At 31.9% G+C, this 14,049-nt stretch overlaps 1 protein-coding gene across 1 annotated transcript; it reads left to right on the top strand.

The window, feature by feature from the left end:
- The first annotated feature begins 5,083 nt into the window (after window positions 1-5,083).
- LOC108466074 (ankyrin repeat-containing protein BDA1-like) lies at window positions 5,084-6,966 on the top strand. Its single transcript, XM_053020717.1, has 2 exons — window positions 5,084-5,817; window positions 5,905-6,966. Exons 1-2 carry the CDS (start codon window positions 5,239-5,241, stop codon window positions 6,877-6,879), a joined length of 1,554 nt encoding a protein of 517 aa, XP_052876677.1. The 5' UTR covers window positions 5,084-5,238; the 3' UTR covers window positions 6,880-6,966.
- Window positions 6,967-14,049: the final 7,083 nt, after the last annotated feature.

Below are 14,049 nucleotides of genomic sequence, written 5' to 3'. Positions count from 1 at the left end.
TTTATTTTCAAATATTACATGTAAATTAAATTAAATCTAACTAATACATATTAAAAGCTATATTTCTTTTCATTTTAAATAAATAAATTAAATAATTTTCTAATAAATAACGTTTAATAAACCTAATTAGAATAAATAATAAAGGTTAATATTACTTTAACATTGTTGTATCAAAATTTAATATTTACATAACATTGTTCAAATTTATACGTTTATAATCGCCTAAAAATAAATTAAGTATCATTATAAAACGTTTTATAATCCATAAATAAACAATATTAATATACGTTAATGCTCATACAAAAAGTTACAATTAAAGTTTATTAATTTCAAATTAATATTATTCTTTTATGTAATGTTTTTAAATAATAATTTTTTCTCTTTAAAAATTTTAAATAATCTATCAACATCATTTGACTTTGAATATATTGTCATAAATAATAATTAATTCAGATTTATTTTAAATACCTTAACTTGATCATAATACAAATTATAAAGATTCTAAAATTTAAATTATTTTGTTTTTACTTTCTTAATAATAGTATTTTTGAAATGTTGAATTTTGTAACAAATTATTAAGAAATAAATTTAATTTATACAAATAAAAATACCCATACATACACTGAAAAAGAAACTAGTATTATATAAACTAAAGTATTGATGCATTTAGGAATTCTTAGTTAATGATGAGTTCTTTATGTGACAAGTGACATAATTAATACAATGAGTCCCATTTTGAAATTGAGATTAATTTTTATTTTGTATATAGTGTATCATTTTTAATTTAAACTTTCTATTTATTAAACATTCTAAATAAATCATGTATTAAAGTTTTTGCATTTGCGATATTGATCCCTCTTAATTGTAACTAGTTGGAATTATTATACCATTAAATTTTCTGAGATGTCAGTAAATAGTGCTTTATATTACAATATATATGGTAACATTATATTTTGAAATCAAATATATTTGTAATATTATATATGATATTATAAAATTTATATATTATTTAAAATGCCTTTCTAATTTACATATTTACTACATACTACAATCGTTGATGGTAAAATAATGCAAATTAATAATTAACCCCATTTCTAAACACTTTATTAACAGACTATATAAATAATATTATATCATAATTTATGGTTAAACTTTGTTATCTTTTTTTAGTTAAACTCTGATTATTTTACGGATAGTTTAAGTATGATTAGAACTCTAAATTTGGCCTATTTAAAGGGCTATTGTATCCCTGTTTTGATAGGCCAATCAACAAAGATTTTTTTTAGAGCAACAAGATATAGTCACATATGAGTTTTTGTGAGAGTTTTTCATGATAATTATGGAGAGTATTTTATACCTCTTTTATCAGTGTCTTATGAGATTTAGGGTTTTGTTTATGGGTTTGCTCTTTGAGACTTTAATCTTTATATTCGGGGTTTTGGATAGTGTACAAGTTGCACATCTAGGTTATTTTCTTCATATTGTACTCTAATTTATTTACTCATTTAGTGAAAAATCGAAACCTCTTTTACTCGCGATTTTTTCCTCTTTGAAGATTTTTCACATAAAATATCTGTGTTTGTTCTTTTCCAGTTTTATTATCTCGTTGAATATGAGTCGATCCCCAATATATAGTTTATAAATTGATAATGTATAGTATAATATATCATATAATATATGGTTTCTAAATTACAAACTATACTATGAATTGATTACATACAATACTATTATAAATTGTTTAAACAAATATTTTCAATTAAAAATATGTAACAAATTTCTAAAACATGATAAAAAGAAAATATATTTGAGATCAAATTTAAACTGTGTAACATACAAACAAGATGTTTTTTTAAAATACTATTCCAATTTTTGTAAATATTTTTCTTTAAATATTAGTTAGCAATTTGTTTTTTTAATTTCAAAATATATTAAATATAAATCTATTTATTAAAAAAATGACTTTATCAAATATATTTCTGAAATTAAATACACTGAATCTATGCAGGTATGAGATGCAAGCTAATTTTACCAATTAGTTGAGACCACGCTTCAGTACTCTGAGATTAAAAAAAAGACTTTATTAAATATATTTCAGAATGCAAGAAACGCCACTATTTAGCACAGGATAAATTGATGCTGATTTTATGATTCCTAACAATTTCAAACCATCACTATTCTGAATCTTAGCTAAAAAGTAACAATTTTCAATATCCATGAGTTGGAATAGCTTAGAAAGTCTCCAAAGAATTGAAAACCTATTATGCAAAGCCGCATGTCCATGTTTCGATCTAACAGTTTAATCACTGTAGTATTAGCCATATCTTTAGCCAAGAGATTTGGAGCCCTTCTTGAAACAACAATTGCAAGAATGCCATTGATGATCGATCTCGTTATATCCCCTTCGACAAAATCAAAATCCTTCTCCACTCCCAAAACCGAAACACTACTCCCCTTCTCCGAATCCTCTAGGCCTTTTCCAACTAATCTAGCTTTCGATGATAATGGAGTGTAAGAAATCGGAGTGGCTGTCATTACAACATCTGCGTCACCTTCTTGATGCTTAAGACGAACTTTCTTTGTGGAACGATATTTAATTAGACGAATCTTGTCTCTCTACCACTTTCATAGAGAAAAATGCTCTTTTTTTTTTTTTAAATTCAATATTTTTAAAAAAACCTTTTTAACCCCTATATTATTCATTATTTTAATATTAATAGTGATAACATGTCAACCTAAGTGTTCAAATGAGAGTACCCACTTGTCACAATTTTAAGTTTTCACATAGGATTGTTTCTTAAATACTTGTGTACACTATTTTATGTGCTATATTATTTATTTTTTATTCATGAGATGCATAAGTTGAATGTGTTAATTAAAATTAAAAATTATGCTTGTATATTATTATAAAAGAATTCCAGAAAATATTATAAGTAAAGATTTAAAAAGAAGATTACTCTTATAATTTTTCGAGTAAAAATAATGTTTGCTTCTTTTATAAATTACAACAATATTTGGAATATTATGTTAAATTTATTTTAATATACTAAATGAAATATTTTATTACTAGAAATGTAAAATGAGTTAAAAGTGAATTTAGTGCAACGAACAAACGATTAATTAATCTTCTTGTCCTTCTACCATATTCATTAGATGCCTTCAAAAATATTTTTATAAATTTGATGTAAGGTTTTTTGGTAGAAAGAAGTGGGCAAAACCTAAGAACTAACAGGACAAAGCCTTGGAACTGTGATTCCATCTTATCAGCAACCAACTGTTGTTTCAATGATGATGGCGACTCTTCAAGAATATGAAAACCAGGTGGCCAACCCAATGCCAAACTAGCAAAGTGATCGACACATTGGTTTGCTCACTAAGTCACTATACACATGCTTGATTTCCACCTCCCAATCCCTTCGTAAAAGCTCTCGAATAGAGTTCAGAAAAGGCGAAAGATACCCCTGACCCGAGTCCCTCTTGAGCAAATTCACAGCTACCAGGTTATCAGCCTCTAAGATCACTTTATGAAACCCCATAGTCCATGCCAACAACAAACCTTAATTCATACCCTATAATTCGGCTTGAGTTACAAATGCAGGACCAATATTTCGAAGGAAGCCCCTGATCCAAAGCCTGTCAGCTGCTGCCATCATTGGTTCACGCCACAAGGACCCATCGATTAACCTTAATCCACGAAAATAGCGACTTCTTCCACGCTATATTCAGCACTTCTCTGATGCAAGTTGATCTCCAAACACCGCCACTGCTATATGCCCGAGTAATCTGCACCGCTAAGCTCATCCCGCGGGCAACCGTTTGATCATTTGAGTACCACTCCTCCTCAAACAGAAAGGAGTCACGACGCTTCCAAATATACCACGACAAGGACCTAAAGAAGATATAATAATTTATTTAGTTATTCAATTTAAAAAAAATTAATCATTTATTTAAATTTTCTTAAATTGTATTGTTTGTTAAATCTTCCTCACATAGATGAAAAATTAAGGCTTGTTAATTTTACTGATGTGATAATTCACATAAATGTCATATTAACAATTAATTAAATTTTAAAAATAAAATATTTTTAAAATTTTTATACATTTTAATATTTTTTATATTTTAAATTTTAAATTAAAAATAATAATTAATTATTGACATGGCATTCGTGTATATACCATGTCCATTTATTTTAATATAATTCGATAATTAATGCAACATTAAGAATTAAAAAGATAAAATTTAATTGAAAAGTTAAAATAAATTTTTATAAAATTAAATGACAAAATAAATTATTTTATATAAATTTGAAAGATTAAAAAATGTCACAATTTCAACATAAATGTTACTTAAAATTTTTATAGACAACCTTTTAATATATATATTTATGATGTGATGTGATATATATTCGTTTTAATTGATTTGTCATTTAGTTCAAGCATTTAATTTATACCTTAATTCACGTAAGAATGATGTAATTTTCTTCTATGGAAAATTCAATGTGGAAATTAGAATTTTGACTTGGCTCTACATTATTTTTCTATATCAATGCATGGAAATTTAAATTTGAAATGTCCAATTTGTTAGGAGGCTTTAATCATTATATTAAATTTCTTAAAATACACTTATTACGTTAATGCAAATTTGTATTTTCTTTTCTAGTTAATAAAATTATAAAGATAATAATGATGAATATTAATTTTCTTTTAGTATATATATTAACCCATGTAAATACATATGTTTATAATATTGCATAGAAGTAGTTGTTTTAGAATTTATTATATCTCTTCTTAAAAAAATTAATATGATTTACGAATTCAACTTTGATACTGTTATTATTATAAAAAAATATGAAATCGTTCAAGCTTAAGTACGAAGAAATGAAGAAATTTAAAGGTTGTTATACATTATATATAAAAAAATTAACATGGCTTTGGGTTCAGACGACCAATTGGTTTTACTTTTCAATATTTTTTTTTTCAAACTGAATCTTTCGATGTTTTAGTTATATCAGTTATATTCTAAAGGTTATTCATTTTTCTCATCATTTTTTTATATAGACCTTTTCCACCAGTTATTAACCAATCACATTTTGAAATAGACTTTAATGGTCTTATAAAATCAATTTTTCGTTTTTAGTTATTAGCCATTTATTTAAAGTTTAGAGGGTGAACTGATCAAATTCGCTTTTCAATTTCTTTTCAGTTTCTCCCTTCCTATTGTCGCTTGATCCCTGGTGCTGGCATGGATACAAGATTGAAAAGAGCTGCTCGAGCAGGAAATGTTAGTGATTTGTATTCAATAATCGAGAGAGACGGAAATGTTTTGAAGAACTTGGATGAGGTGGAGTTTGTCAATACTCCATTACATATTGCTGCAGAGAATGGGTGTACCGAGTTTGCAATGGAGATTCTGAGTTTAAAACCATCCTTTGCTAGGAAGCTCCACCGAGGCTTGAGCCCTATTCACCTTGCCGTCCAGGCAGGGCATAAAGAGATGGTGTTACGTTTCATTGAAATCGATAAAGATCTGGTTCGTATCAGAGGGAAGAATGGTGAGACTCCATTGCACTACATTAGTAGAGTTGGAAACTACGATGGTCTCTTAGATAAATTTCTTGAGACTTGTCCTGATTGTATTCGAGATGTTACAACCATAAATAGCACTGCTTTGCATATTGCAACGGAAAACAATAGATTGGATGTTCTCCAAGTTCTAATTAGAACTCTAAAGAAGAAAGACTACTGCCGGGAAGTGGTGAACCGAAAAGACAAAGATGGCAACACTGCACTTCACATAGCTGCCAGGAAAAATCAACCCGAGGTTTGACTCATCCGCTTTACCGATTAATATTACACGGATTCTTTTATATTTCAAAGACGTGATTAACTAATTGTAATAATAAAACAGATGCTCAAATTGCTATTGAACTGCAAAGCTGACAAGTATGACACCAATCAACATGGTTTGACGGCACTTGAAGTTGCACAAGAACATAATAGTCGAGAAAGCATTACTATTCTACGCGGTTGCTTTTTTCCTGTATTTTCAAACTTCAATCATAAGATGGAGAAACAAATCATGGCGTCTGCGACAAAAGCATCATCACTAATTTTTCATGATATGGATAATATCTCAGACCAAGATCGCAATGCCTTACTAGTAATTTTAGGACTCCTTCTAACTACAACCTACCAAGCAAGTCTTAGTCCGCCTGGTGGTGTTTGGCAGGGCGACAGTCCTTCAGAGCCATTTCATCATATACCTATTGAAGAAAGGGATTCACCGGGGAGTATAGGGACATCAGTCCTGGGTGAATCCTATTTCCTAATTTTCTATATTCTAGCCTATGTTGTCTTTATCGTAACCTTTTTCCTAACACTAGCCCTGCTTAAACCTTTTCCCAATGGTTTCAGGACAGCCCTTGAAGTATTACTTGCGTTCCTTGCGATGTGTTTCGACCAATCACTGTCTTCCATAGCCCCAACTTTTTCAATAGCTGTAACTCTTCGTATATTTTCAACTATTATTTTCATTTTAATGGTGTTCGTGTGTATCGCATATCATCAGGTGTCAAAACTCAGTGTTTCAATCGTGGGATGTTGGATATTCCCTTCGTATTCTCTTTCCCTTTTTGCTGGAGAAAAAGTTGTAGCTGTAATTCAAGTATTTTTGTTATTCCTTGTTCTATATGATGAATTTTGGAAAGGAACCATTTTAGTTGTAGGTTATAGTTTATTTGTCAGAATTGATGCTATCGCTGATCATGGTGGTGGTTATAGTAGTTATGGATGGGGATACCCTGTTGTATTCTTAGGATGTTGGTTATTCTTTAATCTATCTCAATTTTGCATAAAGCGGTGCATTCGATGCTGTAAAAATTAATTAGTCAATTTGGCAATTGAGGATGTATACTGATTCTGGTTTTGTATATATTTGTAATATGTCAATCTACTATTTCATTTTAGGCTTTATTTCATTTTCCTTTTTTTGGAGTCAAGTTTAGGATGGATACTGGTTCTGGTTTTGTATATATTTGTAATATGTCAATAGCCTATTTCATTTTTGGCTTTATTTCTTTTCTTTTTTCTTTTGGTAACGACTTTATTTCCTTTTCGAAGTCTTTTTAGGTTTTATAGTTTCATTTGTTGTCCTTTGAATGAGTTTATTTCATTTCTAAATTATAATTTGAATACATCTATTTTTTTAGCTAAAACACCAGCAACCCAAGTTCGGACATCTAAAACCCCAAACCAACAGAATTACTCGTACATCCAACCCTAATTGTTCAAGTACTGAGTTGTGGAAGACAAAGACACGTCCGAAACGATAACATGATAAATGCAATTATGTATACTATCCCAACTGCAAGGATTCGCATACATAAGACTACTAAAGCTAACAAATGAGTCACCTTATTAGTGTTCCTACTTGTTGAACAGAAAACACAAGCTGTAAACGAGATGTCCAATCTCTGAATAAGAGGTAGAGGCACCGTTGAGCCCCAAAACGACACTGAGGCAATCAGACTCTATGACCACATTGTCGACTTGCATGGAACTAAGCCATCTAAGCGCTTCGTGTATTGCAATCAACTCCGCAGCTTCCGGAGATAAAACACCATCAGTGAATCCGGTACGGCATGAAACAAAACCACCAGTATCGTCTCGAACGAAAGCCGAGCAACCAGTAGTAGGTCTATCCTCAAAGAAAGCCCTGTCAGTATTGCATGAGACCAGGAAGCAGGCGGCCGGCACCAGTTTTGACCAGCAGTCGAATACGACCCACTAGGACCCTGGATACGGTCCAAAGCACGGCTAGCATTCCACAATGCTGCCAAATACGATCCTGCAAACTGAACAATGTTCCGGTCCTTGTGCTGCCAAGTTAGCTGGTTCCTATAGTACCAGATACTCCATATAAAACTCAACGTGATACCCAGCTTCCATATGGGGATTGAAGATTCTCCACTAGCTGGTCAAGAAACGACCCTTGAGAGATACTTCGAGTTTTTGGGTTCATTAAATAAATTATACATGTGTAGTGTTGGTTTTAAAATTATAAAAACCAACACATTTAGAAAATATCAAAGGCTCCCCTATGAGATTAAAATTTTGAACTTAGGATACAGCTGGCCTAAGTTTTTATCTAACTCGTGCTAATATTTCATTTAGCAGTATAAAATCATAGTCACATGTTATGATATAAGTTTTTATTAGATTTGTTCTTTTTATTAAAATGCTTAAAATTATTTATATTTATTTTTAACTCTTAAATAGAAGTATAATGCGCTTCAACGCACTCGAACCCATGTCCTCTTGCACTGACAATAATGTTGATTCCAATCGAGCTAAGACTCTGTAACACCCCAAACTCGGTCTAGAAGTTTAGACCAAATTTGGAGGGGTTACACGAACATATTTAAATCTGGTTTTGACAATAATTCAAAAAACACTCAAACTGTTACTTGATGTGTAACAGAAAATCCTTTTAGGGTTTAACTTGAAAACCGAAATCTATTTTAGTTAACTTAAGTGATTTTATAGTTTCACGTTAGAAATTATCAATTACTGATGGGATTAGCAAAAAGAAAAAAAAAAACAAGGTAAGTTAAGAAACAAATTACAACACCCCAAAAAAAACATATTTACATCAGCGCAAAAATAATTCGAGCTCCATACACCATTCGATCCTAAATCAGAGGTTTACCTGAACAGACAAGAATAAGAAAAAGGGGTAAGCTACAAAGCATAATGTAAAACCAACCCCAAATACAAATCAATAGAACACAACATATAATTTGAAGTAACTTAGAGAACTTAATAGCAATCATATAACCAGAACGGAACAGATCATATACCTAGAACGATACAGATAAAAAAATCAACAATATTTTAATAATGATAGTCCAACAAACAAAAAGAACAAAATAGAACAGAGTTGAACATAACAGAACAAAGTAGAGTAGAGGATATGAGTCTATGCCAATGCAGTATTTGCAGAAAAAGATATTGCAGATTTTTTAGAAAGCATCCTACCCAACTCCACTACACACCAAATTAAAGTTCCCCCACGAACTCATCCACCCAAAACAAACCACCAAAGTCATCCCGGGTTGCCTGGCAACGATTATTTATCAATATGCAGATAAACTGCCAAATCAAATATATGTGGCGAAGCCACTAAATACGTAGATCATTAAACTGCCAGTACAAAATCTTCCTCCTTTAACATCATCTCAAATCCCATACAATGTGTCATGGCATGTACACACAGAATCAAAGTGATAAGCATGTAGGTCATGTTATCATACAATAACAGAATCAGTAGGCATGGGAGTCCATGCTTTATAAAATAGATTTATCAACCTCAACAGATCATATCAAATTTCCATGAAGTCACATGCATGGTTATAAATCAAAATCAGAATTAGTGCCTATTAATTTAACATATTCGGATATCACATATTCTTAATCAACAGAGCAACACAAAGGTACACGAACAAACTTAGCAAAATGTGAAACATACCTGGATAAGGCACATGCCTTAACGCATCTAGACAGAGGCACATTATACATTAGCAAGTCATCATTACTTAACTTATATCAGAATAAACATACATATATATAGTAGATTATACACTAATAGATCAAAAAATACGGAGGTTTATAGTTTAATACAAATCATACGGACCCTATGAACGCCTACGTTCAATATGAACAATGATCACGGCACTAAGGAAAATTTTAGAATCTTGACCCATACACTTGTGTTGATCCACACGGCCTAGCACACGCCGTGTGGCCCCTTTATTGTCACACACGGCTTGGCACATGACAGTATAACCTAAAACAATGAGTTACATGGTCTATCACATAGCCTAGTACACGCCCGTGTGATTTAATCCCCAAATTCTCTCACACAACCTAGACACACACCCGTGTTCTTGGCCCATGTGTCTCTAATGCAAAACAGTCTCGAGCATGGCTTGGACACATGCCTGTGTCCCTGGCTATGTTGGCAAAAATAGTGCTTACAAAGTCTACCACACGACTCGAAACACGGCCATGTGGCACACTCGGCCTACCGCACGGCCTAGCACACGACCGTGTGGTATCGAAGGCCATGTTTTCTAGCGTTTGCAAATTGCAAAGATTTGGGTTTTCGATTACCCACCTGATACAGATTCGATGTAGAAACAGCCAGAGTGATCCCTACACCTAAAAACAACATTCAATTGACTGTTCAAACAAATTAATCAAACCAAAGCACTAACTAGAATTCAAACCAAAACTATGTCAAAGAACTTCGATGTACAAACCCCAAATCAGAATACACATTTATCGATAATCAAACTACAATTTCACAAATCTTAAGCCATTGAAAGAACATTAAACTCGAGACCCTTACCTAACAAAGAGTTACGTAAGTCAACTTTTTCGTCACAGAAAACGAATTACAACCCCGTCCAATAACAAACTTACGTCGGAATTTGACAGAGAATACTTACACGACTGATTACAGGTGAATAACACAAGGAAGTTAGAAGAATCGATGCCATAAAGATTAAACAGAAAATCGTCAGTGGAAAAATTTGCCAAATAAATGAGAAGAGAAAGGAACGATAGTCAAGAACAAAAAGAATAGAAAGAATGTAGTAGGCAAAAAAAGAAGTTGAGAGACTTTGGTTAATTTAAAACCAACCAAAAGTACTTCAAGAAGCAGCAAAATAAAAAGATTTTCATATTACTTTCGTAAATATTCAAACACAAGACCAGAAGGTATACAAAAGTTTAATCATTGAATCAACAAGCCAATTCTTATCACCATTTGTTCAAAAATAACTTATAAACCATATGTCCAAAGATAGAGTTTAGTAAAAATAGTAAAATTTCAAGAGATGAGATTCGAGCCCAAAACCTTGCATACATAACCAAAACATTTAACCACTAAACCAAATCAAATTCACTTATCAAAATTTCAAAACCCTAACACAAACTCAGAACGTAACCACTCTGGGTTTTAAAACTCAATTTCGTCTAACTCGGTTTTTGGGATATTACAGACTCAGTCGACATGATTTTAATTGAATATAATATTTTGGAATGTGATTTATGAGAATGCCATTATTAAAAAAGTTATTCTATGATGGTGGGTATGTATTGGAAATTATGTTTAAAATTTTGAGAAAATTACATTAATACGTTTGATTCACTTAACACGATACTAAGAATATAATGTTACTTTACAAACTTATCCTATTAAGTAAAAGATAATACTAATGTATTTTAATATTTTTAAATAATTTTATTATTAAAAATATTAAAATATTATTCAATAATTTTACTATTAATAAATATTTGAATTATTCTAAAAGGTATGATTTTCTTACATGTAGTCGAATTCGATACATGAATATATTCAAAAGATAACTTGCATATTTATTTAAGATTGTGAAAATGTATAAGGTATAAATTTTCCTCATACTTGTAGATTCAAGTATATTAATCTATTATGTATATAGCTAGGAATAAGTTAATATAGTAAACCACTTAAACCATTTATATTGTTAACAGAAAATATTTTTCTAATGTTATATAATTATTTTATATAATAAACCACATAATTAATTATTTATAAATATAAAAAATATCTTTGTGACAGCCCTAAAGTGACCCTAGTAGGAAAGCGGTTTCGGGACCGCTAAACCGAGTCGCCAAATTATTTGAATATGATATTTATTGTCTAAAATAAATGTGTGAAAATTTTAAGCTTCGATTTAGTAAATTGCATGTGAATTTAGTCAATAGGACTTATGTGTGACACTTTTGAAATGTGATAGATCAAAACATAAGGACCTATTAGTGCATGTTGAAAAAGGGGGGACTTGCATGTCAATTTTTCCCCCCCATCTAGTACTGGCCGGCCATGACATTAGGGTGGACAAAGGGTGATGGGCAAAACATGTCATAGACATGTTGTGTTGGTGCATCATGGGAGGAAACAATAAAATAAAGTTAGTAATAAAGAAATGGAAAAAAAAGAGAGAAAGAAAATGATGAAAACAAAAGAAAAAAAAATGTGTCCATCCTTTTTTCATTCTTCTTGACCGAAAATTCAAAAGAAAGAAGGGAGGAAATGTTGAAGAGATTCGGCCATGCTTGTAGCTAGGTGAAGGTAAGTTTGATGTTGTGCCATGAGATTCATGCATGTTTTTTTTTTTTTGTTAGCTTGAGTTCTAACCAGCCCATGGTTCAAATCTTTACTATGTCATGGAGATGATATTCGGCTAAGGTGGATTTGTGTTGATGTTATTTGCATGCTAAAAGTGAAGCTTGTAATGATGCATGTGATGGTGGATTGATGACTCTTGAATCTTCTTTTTAGCATCTTTGAGTGAGACATTAAGTTCCTTGTTCAACCATGACCAAAATTGAAATGGTATGGTGTTGTGATGCATTCGGCCATGGTAGGAAGTAGAAGAGAAATATGGTTGTTGTTCACGTTATTGGATGAGAAATGGTAGTAAGGTGAAGTGCAAATGTTAGTGTTTGATTTACTAGTGTATATGTGTGTATTAGCCAAGTTTTGAACTTGAAACAAAATGGTGTTTAGTCAATACAAGTGACCATACTTGTAGAATGTATTAAGTGTTGCAATCGGCCCCAACATAGACATGTACGTTCGGCCACATGAATGAGTACATAAGTTGATGTGTATGTTCGGCCATAGGTAGCCTATTGATGGCTTTAGCTTGACTTAGAAAATTCGGCTAAGGGGAAATATTAGCTAGTATGTTGAATTCGATTCGTGATTGCGTACATATGTGACTCTAATGTCTAATGTATATATGGGCTAAGTACCTTGAGCTTCTCTTTTGATGTTCGAATGAATTGTATTAAATTGCTTGATATGATTAAAAATGCATATGACCATTGTGTATTTGAGCTAAAAGGTGGCCATATGACCTATCAAACTCCTTGTCATATTCGGCCATAAGTTAGCAAAATGAGACTTTAATAAGTTAAATTTGTTTGAATTAGCTCAAGAGCTTAGAGGACCACAGTTGGATAAGGGAAAGGAAAAAGTGATTGAATAGCTGTCGAAATTGCTCGACCACATCCGAGGTAAGTCTTTGAGTAATGAAGCTTAGATTATGATTCGATTAGATCATGTTTTAAATAAATCAAAATCATGCTCATGCATGTAGCTATTGAGCCGAAATGATAATGCTTGATAGTGACTTGAGTTTGAATTCTAGTTATGAAATTGTAATAGAGATGTGTCATGATTTATTGAGATGTGCATAGATATTCGATTGATAACCGGGCTAAGTCCCGAAGGCATTCGTGCGAGTTATTATACCGGGCTAAGTCCCGAAGGCATTCGTGCGAGTTATTATACCGGGCTAAGTCCCGAAGGCATTTGTGCGAGTCACTATAACCGGGCTAAGTCCCGAAGGCATTTGAGCTAGTGGCTATATCCGGCTAAACTCCGAAGGTACTCGTTTGGGACGAGTGATCTTGCTGTAATAATTTAAATTGACACGCTCGTAAAATCTCAACAATGAGGTATGCTTCGTATGTGCATTGGAATAGTTGATTCCTTTGAATATTATTCGCTCAGTCGATTAATGAGCTTCCGGTCTTTGATCAAGTTGATCCCTTATGTATGAATATAGGGGTTGGAATGTGAAGTAGGAATGATTTCGAGAATATGTGTATATGAAATTATCCGTTTAGTTATATGAATGCTATACTTTAGTCGTGCTTAATTTTATGGCTCAAAGCTTACTAAGCATTAAATGCTTACTCCGTTTCTTTGAATCTCTGTTTTATAGATTTTGGTTCGTCAGCTATCGGACTCGGGATTTTTGGAAGTCGAAGTCTCCCACACTATCAAAGCCCCCTTTTGGTACAATTTTGGTTGAGCTTTGAAATGGCATGTATAGGACTACCTTTCTTGTAATTGGTCACATACCTCTTTGGTTTTGTATAAATTTGGATAGCCATGCGAAAATGGCTTATATACACTTTGGGCATGGTGTTATAATCA

This window comes from Gossypium arboreum, chromosome 10, assembly GCF_025698485.1.
Source record: "Gossypium arboreum isolate Shixiya-1 chromosome 10, ASM2569848v2, whole genome shotgun sequence".
Classification (NCBI taxonomy): domain Eukaryota; kingdom Viridiplantae; phylum Streptophyta; class Magnoliopsida; order Malvales; family Malvaceae; genus Gossypium; species Gossypium arboreum.
The sequence above is the reverse complement of the archived record's forward strand: the minus strand, read 5'-3'. Positions and strand labels throughout refer to the sequence as shown.

What these genes read in the sequence shown, in the direction of transcription:
- LOC108466074 (XM_053020717.1), top strand. Translation starts at nt 5,239, where the DNA reads ATGGATACAAGATTGAAAAGAGCTGCTCGAGCAGGAAATGTTAGTGAT. An exon ending in CCAGGAAAAATCAACCCGAG is followed by an intron (nt 5,818 to 5,904) that starts GTTTGACTCATC and finishes ATAATAAAACAG; the next exon opens with ATGCTCAAATTGCTATTGAA.